Source organism: Stigmatopora nigra, chromosome 8, assembly GCF_051989575.1.
Source record: "Stigmatopora nigra isolate UIUO_SnigA chromosome 8, RoL_Snig_1.1, whole genome shotgun sequence".
NCBI lineage: Eukaryota > Metazoa > Chordata > Actinopteri > Syngnathiformes > Syngnathidae > Stigmatopora > Stigmatopora nigra.
In genome coordinates this window covers 721750-733734 of record NC_135515.1, presented here as the reverse complement: position 1 = coordinate 733734, position 11985 = coordinate 721750, and the positions used below count along the sequence as shown (strand labels likewise).

At 47.1% G+C, this 11985-nt stretch overlaps 3 protein-coding genes across 4 annotated transcripts; 1 reads left to right on the top strand and 2 right to left on the bottom strand.

The window, feature by feature from the left end:
• The first annotated feature begins 154 nt into the window (after positions 1–154).
• sertad3 (SERTA domain containing 3) lies at positions 155–3233 on the top strand. Of its 2 annotated transcripts, none has more exons than XM_077722544.1 (2): positions 155–354; positions 1705–3233. In XM_077722544.1, the coding sequence occupies exon 2, from the start codon at positions 1713–1715 to the stop codon at positions 2448–2450; it is 738 nt and encodes a 245-aa protein (XP_077578670.1). In that variant the 5' UTR covers positions 155–354; positions 1705–1712; the 3' UTR covers positions 2451–3233. The 2 variants fall into 2 exon arrangements, with proteins under 2 accessions (XP_077578670.1, XP_077578671.1); XM_077722545.1 differs by lacking the exon at positions 155–354 and adding an exon at positions 689–995.
• A 54-nt stretch (positions 3234–3287) lies between these two features.
• kcnk6 (potassium channel, subfamily K, member 6) lies at positions 3288–5468 on the bottom strand. The gene is made up of 3 exons (XM_077722543.1): positions 5067–5468; positions 3789–4181; positions 3288–3709 (listed from the first exon to the last, which is right to left on the bottom strand). Exons 1-3 carry the CDS (start codon positions 5383–5385, stop codon positions 3510–3512), a joined length of 912 nt encoding a protein of 303 aa, XP_077578669.1. The 5' UTR covers positions 5386–5468; the 3' UTR covers positions 3288–3509.
• Positions 5469–6501: 1033 nt separating this feature from the next.
• LOC144200404 (uncharacterized) lies at positions 6502–11427 on the bottom strand. Its single transcript, XM_077722542.1, has 5 exons — positions 11139–11427; positions 9033–10476; positions 8438–8589; positions 8236–8351; positions 6502–7803 (listed from the first exon to the last, which is right to left on the bottom strand). Exons 2-5 carry the CDS (start codon positions 10360–10362, stop codon positions 7695–7697), a joined length of 1707 nt encoding a protein of 568 aa, XP_077578668.1. The 5' UTR covers positions 10363–10476; positions 11139–11427; the 3' UTR covers positions 6502–7694.
• Positions 11428–11985: the final 558 nt, after the last annotated feature.

The window sequence follows — 11985 nt, the reverse complement described above, 5'->3', positions numbered from 1 at the left end:
CCAGAAACACGACAGTTTTACCATGAAAATAAAACTATACAAGAGTTGTATAAACAGCTAAAGATTTTTATGAAGTTAAGGATTATCCATATTGGGAAGTATTTAAATATATGAGTAGCATCTAAATTGTTTTTAACAAAAACACGACGTGTTTTTGTAAGTTTAGTGTTTCTACGGTTTCCTTTGAAGGCTTTGATGGTCAACATCCGGTAAGCATCGACTCACTGATTGGCTGACTAAGTTTCATGTGGCAAAGAAGTCAAACGAGTCGATTTTATAACGCCAAAACAATCCACTTTGACGCACTTTCAACGCAACTTCAAAATTTCGGACCAACTGCAACCACTATTTAAGGTAAAACTTCGTTATTTTACAACAAAAAAAGGTTTCCTGATGTTTTCTACGGTAGTGGATGTTCATTTTTCTCAGCGGGTTTATTTTTTTACGGTGAGTACGTATTCACTTTATGAGCAGTTTACTATTGTTACTTGAAACACTAAAGATAGAGAATTTAAAGTACGTTAAATTGCTATTTTCCGTTAGCGGATGCGCGTCCATCTCATCGATGATGTCATCGTATTGGAATTACGGTGGGTCGAAGGACATTGAAACATGTTAACAAACAAGACGCAGTGATAATAAGACGTGAATAGTTGCAATAATGTTCCATTGTAGGCGACCATTTTAATTTCGTCCACTTTAAACGGTTTGAATTGGGCCACGAGGGTGAAAACTTCGTCACCCATAATGCACCTCGCCAAAGTTCAACCCTCATGCCCTTTTTTGGTAGCCGAACTTAAATCACAGGCGGGAGAGAAGAAAGATGCCAGTAAATGGTGGAAGGATTTAAACTTTAAACGCTCGTGTTTTGTTACCGTAATCGCTGTTTTTATTTGTAATTCTATTTGCATCAAGGGAGAGAAGGAAATTCTTTTTAATGAACGCATTTGGACGTTAGCTTAAAAGTTGGAAACCCCGAAGAGGAGAAGCAACAGGTCGGTTTGTTTCTCTTTTAAGTTTGTTTATCTTTAAAAGTCTCGGTTTAAACTCACCCAATGGGGGATTTGTTGTGGAATTATATGCGAAGGTAATTTTCCCATTAGGTTTTTTCTTTTATCTATTTTTTATTTACATTTACCAAACCCGTAACTTTGAAGATTCATTGAGCTTTTTTCAGTAAATCTATAACTGTTTACCGTTTGCGAGTGTTAATAGACGCTTAACTCTGACATGCGAATAAATCCACAACTATACTCCAAAAGTATAATAGGATGTTTTTGGCGGGGTAGGTGCTATTGCTAGCCACCGTATTCGTTGCTAGCATTTACATCAGGCGGAAACCTGCGTTAAATATAATTATTTATTCATTTGAGGAAACGGAAAACACGTCGCAAAGTTTCAACTGCTTTGGAATGCTTCTTGCTTTCTTATATTAAAAGCGAGCTAACTTTGACTCAAAACCGTTGGATGTTATGAATCGCCATTTTGAAAACGACTTCGGCTTTCTACGGCTTTCCTCGGTATTCCGAAGTTTGCGTCATTTAAAGTGATACGTTTCTAAACCCCCAAAACAGGCCAAAACGGCATTTTGAACAAGTTTTTTTTCACAACCATTAATCAAGTATATATTTTAGGAAATCTTTAATAATAGTGACTAACATGATAATAATAATAATATACTTTGTTTTTGTTTACTCCTGGCAGTGTTAAAAATGATCATGAAGACGCAAAAACGCAAGCTCCAGCCGGAACCTCCGAGCGAGGAGCCTCCGTGCGGCGCTGGTGGTGGCGGCGCCGTCGTGGCGTGGGAGAAACAGCGGGAATTTGTCTTCAGCGTCTCCCTGCGCAAATACCGCCGGGACCAGGAGATGCCGGAGCCCAGCTTACGGAGGTCGGTCCTCATTAGCAACACCCTACGGCAGGTAGAAGCATGCCTGGCGTCACCATCGGCGCCGCCGCCGGAGGAGAACCAATCGCCCGCTCCCGCCAAGCAGCAACGCGTGGCGGAAGCCGAGGACTGGGCGTCGCTGTCGACTGAACCCGATTTCGGCGTCGCGCCCGCTGTCTCGTCCATCCTCGGCGGGTTGGAGCCCGAGCCAAGGGCGGCGTTGCGTTCCTTGGAGAACATCCGATCCCATCCGGAGCCAAACGCACCGCGGCCGAAGCAGCACGTCCGGGGTGTGGCCGGCCAGGACCTGATGGAGTGGGAGGCGGGCGTGGAGGCGGCACGCTCCAGCTACCTCAGGGACGTGACGGCAGAGGACATGTTCCAGGACATAGACACGTCCCAGTTGGAGGCGGAGGTGGCCGTCCTGGGCCTGCGGGGCGAGGAGTCGCCCTGCCGTGGAGCCAAGGGCCTGCCGTCCTTCTCATCATTCAGCTCGCCGACCAGCTCCCTCAAGGACGGTTTGGACCTGGAGCACCTGGTGACCATGCTAGCCGAATCTTGATCTTTTGGTTTTCCTACTATTTCCTTGTTTTCTTTATTTTTTATTTTTTTGCTAGCTAGGAAGACAATAGCATCAAATGCTGAAACAGCAATCAAGCACGTCATCGTCATCCTTTTGAATGGTTTTACCAGAAAGGACCGAGTGCTACAAATGGCGATTATAGTCCTTTTGCTCCAATTCTACCATGGATGTGAATAGAGCATCCAGAGTTGTCTGAATAAGAGCTATTTTTTACAAGAATCTCACTGCAATTTTGGCCTATTTCCACTTGGAGCAGAAGAGAACAAACACAAATGTTCCTGCTGTTTGGAATGGTGTCTCGAGAGTGGGTTTCTTTCCGAGTTAACATTGACTGCCGTCCGTTTTTACTGGGATGTTCACTCACCCAAGATTGGATGTCAATGGTAAAAAAGAAAATGCGCAGAACTGTCACAACACTAGAATGTTTGCTGGAATCTTCTGTGAAGAAAAGTTGCGCCTCGTATTTATCAAAGCAGTTTGTATGAAGATACTTTTGGTCTTTGTTGTAGTTTCGTATTCCTGAAAGTTCAAGACTGGTTCCTCAGTCTGGATCAACGCACTTTTTTGTTTTTCTTAAATATTTCAAATACGTTTGAATGGGCAAAGTTACATTTTTCTTCTGCCACTGTTCCATCAAGCCTCCAATAATTCTGTATTTTGTGCGCGTCTTTAAAATGGAGGGCAAAATGCCCATTTTCTAACCTTTTCAAAGAGATTTGTAACTGTATTTTCACTGATTTTTGTTAAATCGTTATCATCCAATCATTGACTGGGCTTTTTTTTTTGTTCTTCCCCAGTAACTTTGACACAATTCAATGAATTCAACATCTTTATTACCAAACAAACAATGAAAAGAACCAGTTAATGTACATCATCTCAGTTAAAATATGTTCACTTTGGAATGATTTGGCCCTTAAACAGTAACACATTAATGGCCACAGATCTAATGACCAAAAACATACTTGAAATGGCAACACTTCCTTTTTTTTTTTGCTTTAAAGTTCATCCAAAACCAGTTTCCTTTTCAGTTCTCATGTGTCACCGGTCGCCACCCACCGAGTTGTACGATAAGCGCTTCCGCCCATCGCTGTTCGCCGCGATTGGTCGGCGGTCATCGGCCAGCTCCGGCACCTCGCAGCGTGGCAGCTGCAGGTACGCGGTGAGGCCGTGCAGGTCGGCCATTTTGTGAAAAGTACGCAGCAGCAAGTACATCATCATCAGGCCCAGGAACAAGTAGGCTGCAACAGACATCGAATATCGGTTAACCCTTTCACGGACACTGGAGACCATTTTTGATGAAAGAAAAATTGATCTCACCCATGACGGCCACTTGGTAGACTTGCTTGAACTCCTGCTTGGGCCCGGTGGCGGGCACCAGGTCCCCGAGTCCGATGGTGCACAGCGAGATGAAGCAGAAGTAAAAGCCATCCAGGAAAGACCAGCCGTGCTCCACGGCACTGAAGACGGCCGCCGGCGCGGCGAACAGAAACAGCAGCACCAGCGCCAGCAGGGCCAAGAAGTGCACGCCGGCCGCCGGGCGGGGGTTCAGGCCGCAACGCCCGAGTTGCCCCAAAGGCGCCGCCACCAGGGGGTGCATCAGCCTCTGCACGCAGGCCGTCAGGACCAGCATGGTGAAGGGGACACCCACCAAAGCGTACGCGATGGAGAAGATCTTGCCCGACACGGAAAGCGGCGTGGTGTGGCCATAACCTAAACGGTACGGAAAAAAAGATCCAGAATCAAATGTTGGAAACGTGGTACAGTCAAAAGGAATTGGACCTCTATAGCTGTCAATGGCAGATACTGTGTTGAACTGTTAAATGCTAGCTTCACTTGTTTTTATCGTATTTTTTTAAGAGTGGTGTCACCTTCAGGGAACATCTGAAATCACAGACTCGACGAACGAGACCGTTAAGTTCAAGAACGTCGTGTTGCCTTCAAGTGTCAAATCTTTGGAAGATATAACGGCCAGGTTTCGAGATAAATGAATCGGGTGGCTATCGTGTGAAAGTTGAGAGGCTTGTGTGGCCAGAAAAAAAACACTACCAGGCTACCAATTAGTGTATTTTTGCTGTCCAGGTACATTTTTTTTGGACTGAATTCGCCTGTTAAAGCCATTTAAATGCGTAAACGTGGGACAATTGACAACATGAAAATTACATGTACATTGGCGTCCATATTTGCAGCTGTATCATCCAACTTTAGTGACACAAAAGATCATTTGGATCGAAAACGTTGTGTTGCTTTCAAGTCTTTGCAGTCACTATTTTATCGATTTAGGGACAAGCCTGGCGTCAACGACTTCATCAAATGTGAAGTTTAAGTTCCCAAGTAATCTCCAAAACGAGCACGCACACTCAATTGATACGCTAATTAAATCTCTCCCAAGCGTAATGAGCCTGAACGTCTCATTGCTTTGGGCGTCCAGCGTTACCAGAGCAATTTTTATTGGCTTTAATCGTGTTATTTTCTTCATCGTGGAACGAGAAAACATTCACGGAGAAAAAATCTAAGTTTTCTCGGCTTAATGTTGAAGTCTTCCAACAAATCGTCGAAGCAGAAGAACCCCCAAGTAAGTTTGTTTGCGTCACTCACCCACGGTGGTGACCAGCGTGTTGGCGAAGAACATGGCCGAGGTCAAGTCCCAATTAGACGGCTCATCGGAAGCGTTCCCGGTGGCCGCCACGCCGTACCTGTTGGCAGCCAACAACTGAGCGACGAAATGCTCCAGGGCGGCGGCGGACACGCAGCTCTGGTTGAGAAAACGCTGCTTTAGGGCGTCCACGTCCCGGCGGAGCCGATCCTCGACGGGCCGCTCCAAACTGGAGAAGACCAGACCACCGAAGAGGAGGTAGACGACGTAGAAGAGAATGAAGCCGCAGAGGAGCAGCCACGACCTCCCCAGGGGATGCATGACTGCTCTACCGCTGGTCTACGGCTCCACAATCCACGACGGAACTTTGAGGGGGCCGGACCCGAGCCACGACGGCCGCCCTTTCTGCTCTTTCCCTCCCACGAGCCGCGGGAGGGGAGGGGTTCGTCCCGGAGGTCCCCCATCCTGGATCCTGAATCCTGGACGCGAGGTAACACACTCACACACGCACACATATGCTAGCTGGCTTGCACCTTTACGCTAACGTGTTTTATAACTTGACACTATTAACACTAGCAGGAAAACAAACCCCTATTGTTCACTTTTAGTTTGAACTCAAGTGCCAATTGGATGCTTCATTAGCTACACATGATGTATCAATTTAGCTGAGATTTAATCAAGTTAGGGTTATTTGACCTTTAGTTAACTTTCTATTGTATTTATGGGGTTTTATTTGCCCACCTTCAAATGGGTTGGAAGTCTAGTGTTGTCAATGGCACTAAATGCCAGCCAGTCCTCCCAATTTGAATGAATTGGACGTTTATTGGAAAATACGTTGTGGCCTTTAAGTCAAATGGGAGTCACGTGTATTGAAAATGTTGTTTGTTGGTCGACCCAAGTCCACCCAAATTCAGGTCATCTGGCCAAAACGTGCCAAAGTTCCCGTCGTTTGAAAATAGTCAACATTTGATGGTTCCGGAAATGAAAGTTGAGTCTTTGTTTCCTCCCACGTGGTTCCTGTCCTCCTTCTCCGAGGGAGGGAGGAAGGGAGGACAAGCCTGTAAACCTTGTAAATCTATTGGAAGTGCCTTCTTGTGACGGGGCCACACATGACAAACTTTGACAATCTTATTTTCCCCTCAAATTGTCCCGGAGATCACGAGGCTTTCTTGTCCTCGTGTCTCATCTCTTTTGTCCTCCCTTTAAGGCGTTATCTCTACGCCACCTGCTTTGGTTTCCTCCGTGGCTCGTCGTCGACATCCGGCGACCGTCCGGCCGCGATGACTCGGCAGAAATGGCGCTCGACTCTGTCCTGTGATTAGCAGTCAGGGGAGAAAAACGTTCGCCGGCCTTCGCGTCCACGCGCGACAAAAAGAAAAAACCCAACTGCGGAATGTCACGTTCAAGAGAAGACATTTGCTTGGAAAGCTCACGAGATGGAAGGAACATTTTATTGATGATTTCTGCTCCAGTCGGGCCTTCTCCATGAAAATGGCCACGTTACAAACACAACACCAAATAGCGTCTTTCTATTGGACAGCGTGAAGACAAATTTTAAAGTTGCTCTCTCCAAAAAAAAAAAAAAGAAAGAAAAAGGAAGAAGGGGCCCTCATCGGAGTAGTGAAAAAAAACTGCCATATTTGCAAATTAGTGTGAAATACAAGAAGAGAGTTCTGGGAAAGTCATTCCTATCCGTGTTTGACAATCATATATTCTTCAATAAAACTCATGCCAGTGTTTACAAAAACAAAAAAACAACAAGACAAAAGAGAAGCAGTGTGTTTCAATTTTGGAAGACACCTACAAAGACAATCTTCACTATTTAATCTGTTTTGTAATCGATTTGGGAAAAAAAGTCGGACATTGAAATAACTCATGATCACAGTCAATAGCTTTGTTCCGTTTGACAAGCAGAAAAATTCAATTGCAGAAAAATGTTGAAAAATGGAGGGACTATTACGTAAAAACGTGAAGTGATGCAAAACATGATAACAATTGACCAGATTCATTACCGGCTGATCTTGTGATTTAATAAAAAAAAATGAAATTAAGTAAAAAAAAATCAGACTAAAAACAGCCCCAAAACAAGCGTGGTTGTGTCCGACACATGACAGCAATTTTCCAATAATTCATTTCCCGTGTGGGCAATGAATTATTATGCTCTGCCATTTAATGCGCAAAAATCAATTGGAGAAAAAAATGATTTCATTCTAAATTGAAAATTATGTCAATGAATAAATGAAATGAATGAGAGCAAATGTACATTACAAATCAATTGCCAATTCAACTCATTCATTTATGTTAAGTTAAAAGATGAAATTAAACCATAAAGTCTAAACATTTTCTGGGAAATTTATCCTCCATTTTTTTTAAACGCTCAATCGTTACAACATCAAATTTGCTCACTTAAAAATGGACTTTCTGTCCCAGTAATTGTGGACTCCATTAAATGGAAAACAAAGTCCAAGTCCTTGAAAAAAACGTCCCTCGGAGACGCTTTTTTTGTGGTTGCAAGATAGTCAAGTCATTGAAAAGTTGCCAAGTGCAACAAGCCTGGAAGGGATTTGATTTAGCACGGTGGCTAGTGTCATTTAAATTGGACGTCCATGGCCGCCAATGGCAGCGCAGCGTCACTCGCACACGCCCAAGGAACTCAGCAGGAGACTCGGGGACACGCCACGTCCTCGCTTGTATCGACGGACGGACATTTTGCTGACGTCACGGAAGACGTCCAAGAGTCTGAAAACAAATTGGGTGCACAGCATTATTTTCCTTTCTTTTAACATTTATTTTAGTCAATGTGTGTGGAAAATGTTATTCATTGTAGTTATTCAAAGGTTTTGAAATATGTCAATGTCAAAAACGAAGTGTGTATAACAAATTGTGATCGTAAAAATAAATAAATATGGGATTTAATTAGCGTTACCAATTTTCTCTTTTATTCATCAGTTATGTTTTTAATGGAAAAAATGTTAAATGTAAGATAAATTCGATTAAAATAAATTGGCTTCTCTAAAAATACAAAGTACTATTGTTGAATATGAAAAATATTTCATTTGAAAGTACCCACTTTTCTGTTTGAAAAAAACATTCTGCAGTTCACAACGTGACCACAGAATGACGCTGTTTTCCCAAATACGAACGCCCAAAAATGTCCATTTGTTTACTGACCTTTGCTCCCGTCCGCCACTTTCCGCAAGAAGCTGCGTCAATGTGGGAACCACGTCGTCCGAGGGATTGGTCGCCGACGTGGGCGGCGAAGGGAAGGCCGAGGTGAACATACGTGCCTGCAAAAAAAAAGAAAGTAACACACGCCTGTCACATGGAATTGTGGTCAAGTGTCATGGGAATGGTGTCCGTTGGTGTTCCTTACAAGTTCCCCATCGACCACGTTGCCTTCGTCGCTCTCCTCCTCCTGTGGCCACCAGCGTCCCGCCCAATCGCGGGCCTCGTCCCGGGGAAAGGTCGCCCAGGCGTCCGGGCTTTCCGTCCAACCGGGCTCCCAGTCGGGCCAGGCCTCCGACGCTGTTGAAAAAATATGGCCGAGTTAAACAAATGGGATTGGTCCATTGTTTACAGTTCTCAAAATGGTAGCTGGCCCTTTAACGCAAAAGACCTTTTAATCCCCGGCAATCATCCCAAAAATGTTATTAGGCGGCTCACCGGAGGGCGAGCGAGTAAACAACAACAACTGCCACTTTTAAATTTAGGAATTTATGGAAGTTGTGAAGTTATGAAAAATGTCTATTCTTTTAAATTCAATGCTATTTAGAATCAATCCTATTTTAGAACTAATAATAAGCTACTACTGACTTTAATGCTGCATATTGATATTTCTAGGGTTCAAAACAATATTGAAGTACATGTTGGGAATGCCATACGTCAGAAAGTCTTTGTAGCACTTTTTCTGCAATTCTGATTGGCTCTAGGACTTAATCTCCTAAAAAATCTTTTTGGCATGAACCGACCTGCTGTTTCCGAAAGTAGAAGGTCCTCTGGAACTCCGTCTTCTCCGTCGTCCGCTTGCACAAATCCTCCAAAATCATCCTCTTCTTGCTCTTTATCGTCCCGACGCACTTTCTCTTCTTCTTCTTGTACCCCGACGCGTTGCTGACCGGTCGCCATGGTGCCCGACGGGGGCGAGCCGGGGGCGGGAATGCGCAGGCGGGCGCCCGCTCCCCTTCCCATACTTTGACGTAGGAGCTCTTCTGGCATCCCATCCGCTTCTGGGTTCCCTTCCAAGCTTTTCCCACCAGAAAATTCCAGGCTGGGCTTTTTCTCCGACTGCGGGTCGGCGTCTGGAGTCCCGAGATGGCCTCCCGCTTGCTCGGTGGTGCCCCCCGCAGGACGACGGGCCTCGTCGCGCCAACCGGTGGGGGTGATGTCATCAAAAGGCGTCCGGACGTTGGCCGTTCTCTCTTTTGGGCTCTGGAAGTCTTGACATTCAGTGTCTGGGACTTCCTGAGGCCTTTTGTCTTGATTGGATCCCTTTTGACTCTCTAGTGGTTGTCGTTTCTGCTCTGGTTCCTCCCGTTTGACGGTGACATCCTCATCGAGAACGGTTTCCTTGCCGGGACTGTCCACGTCGGATGGATTCTGTAGACCCTTGGGTCCTGGCTGCTTCCTCGAGGACCCCCCTTTGGGAACAGGGCGCACTTTGTCCTGTTCCCGTGCAATATCCTCATCCGATGGTCTTTTGTCCCAGGCCCCGGGGTGGCCAGACTTCCTCCACCTCCGACCCGAGCGCAGACGAACTCGACCGGCCGCCGTTTGCGGTTGCAGGGCGGACGGTTCCCGTCGTCCCGGGGCCGGCTTCCCCCTGGGCCACCCCCCCGGCCCACCCGTCCCACCGGACGTGGAGTACAAACACGTTCCTTTGTCGTTGCGCAGGAAGAGACAGCGGGTCTGAGTCTTGCCGGCGCCTTCCGACGTCTGGAGCGTGGCCACCGTCACCAGGGCGCCCACCCCGGCGCCCACCCCGGCGTTGGGGAGACCGTAGCCCGAAGCCCAGTCCCCCCCTCCAAAGCGCACATCGGCCGGTCTGGCACAGGACGTCCTCCGGGCGGCGGGCGGCGTGGCGGGCGCCCGTCCGTCGGCCTTCTGGCGATTCTTGGAGCACAGCACCCAGGCCCTCAGGCCCCGGATGAGGGGCAGGTCCCCCAGGCCCAGCTCCAACTTGCCGGGGAGGGGCCGGGGAGGGCGCTTGAGGGGGGCCTCGTGGGGGGACGCCTTCAGGCACGGGTGGTGGTGGTTGTTGTTGTTGTTGTGCTGCAACATGGTGCTCCACGTCAGCCTCATGGAGAGTGGGTGGAGCTCCTCTACGATATATTCAGAAAATCGGCTTCAAAATGTTGTCAGGGAGGAAAAAAAGGCCTCCAAATGAGAATGGCAAGTTTGTGTCTCTGGAAAAACCTGGAAAGTCACAAATAGACAGTATGTGAACATTTTGTGGCCTACAAAAGACACATTTCAGTTATAGTTAGAAAAATGGAATGGTATTTAACTCAATGTCCGCCATTGTCAACGATACGCATTCATTTCCATATCGAGTCTCTTCTAGTCAGGACTTCTATTGTTGCATTTTCTCATTTTCTGAACCACTTTACCCTCACTAGGGTTCTGGAGCGGTGCTGGAACCTAAGCTGATTCTGGGTCAGAGGCAGAGGGCACCCTGAATCGGTGGCCAGCCAATCACAGGGCACGAGGAGACGGACAACCCATCGTAGCTAGGGTCCAATCCACCTAGCATGTCTTTGGAATGTGGGAGAAAACCGGAGTACCCGGAGAAAACCCACACCGGCCCGGGGCAAACACGCAAACTCCACACAGCTGGATTTGAACCCAGGACTCCCAGTGCGCTAACCACTCATCCGTTGGGCCGCCTTTCTGAATTTCAGCGTCAACCTCATAATTGTTGACGCAATTCTGGCCGATGTCTCAGCGTCACGTCACGAACGGACGGCCCTTTTCGAGCACCGAGAGTGACGCAATGGCCATCACGCCGGCTCGTACGTGCGTGCGTGTCTCACGTCATTGGGCGCCCAAAGACGACCTTGCATACAAAGCCTTCTCACCTTGTTTGAGGAGCGCTGCGTCCCGATCCGGCCGTCATTGGGCGTGCATCCTCATCCTAGGTGCTCGTTGGCCGCGGGCCCCGAGGCGCCACGCTTCCTTAGAATAGACACCAGCGCCGCACACAAAGGCGTCCTGGCCATGATCGGCCTTTTTCCCCGCCTCCCTCCCTCCCTCCCGCTCGGTCGTTAGCATCCAAACGGCACTGCGGCCATCGGCAAAACGCCCCGCGTGCTAGCAGCCTCGTCCTGGCCAGCCCGAGTGGAGCCTGCCTCTGCCTCCCTCCACACAAACCCGCCTCCCCCCCGTGCGTCTCTAGGACCGCCCCCTCGGCCGCCACTGGCGGAGCCCGCCGATCCGTCACTCCTAAGAGGAGGGGGGAGAAAAACGCACGACTCAACGTCAGGCGGTGCGTAGCAGGATGGCAATTAGATCACGATTTCACAAGCATCTTTCACATGCGGCATTTTTTTTCCCCATTGGAAACATTTCAAGGCAAATTGTTCAATTTTTAACGATATCATCTACAAATTTAAATCTCATTATGTGTAATAGGTTCAGCCCTAGTTAAAAAAACATACACATTTAAACATTTGTTTTTTTTTTGTTTTTTGTTTGTTTTCAGGTAGCAAGTGGAGGAAGGGGGAGTGGCTTCTGTTTGCCAGTTTCCGCGTGGTTTTTGACATTTTTATCAATTTACACAAGAAAATTGAATTAACCCCAAGAAAATTCCCCCAGAAAAAAATGCAATGTAACTTGAAAAAAATGCTATCTGGGCTAATGCTACTCTCATGTACATATGTCATTGGAATTTTTTTTGTGGGTCCATCCCATCTGTTAGCTACTCAA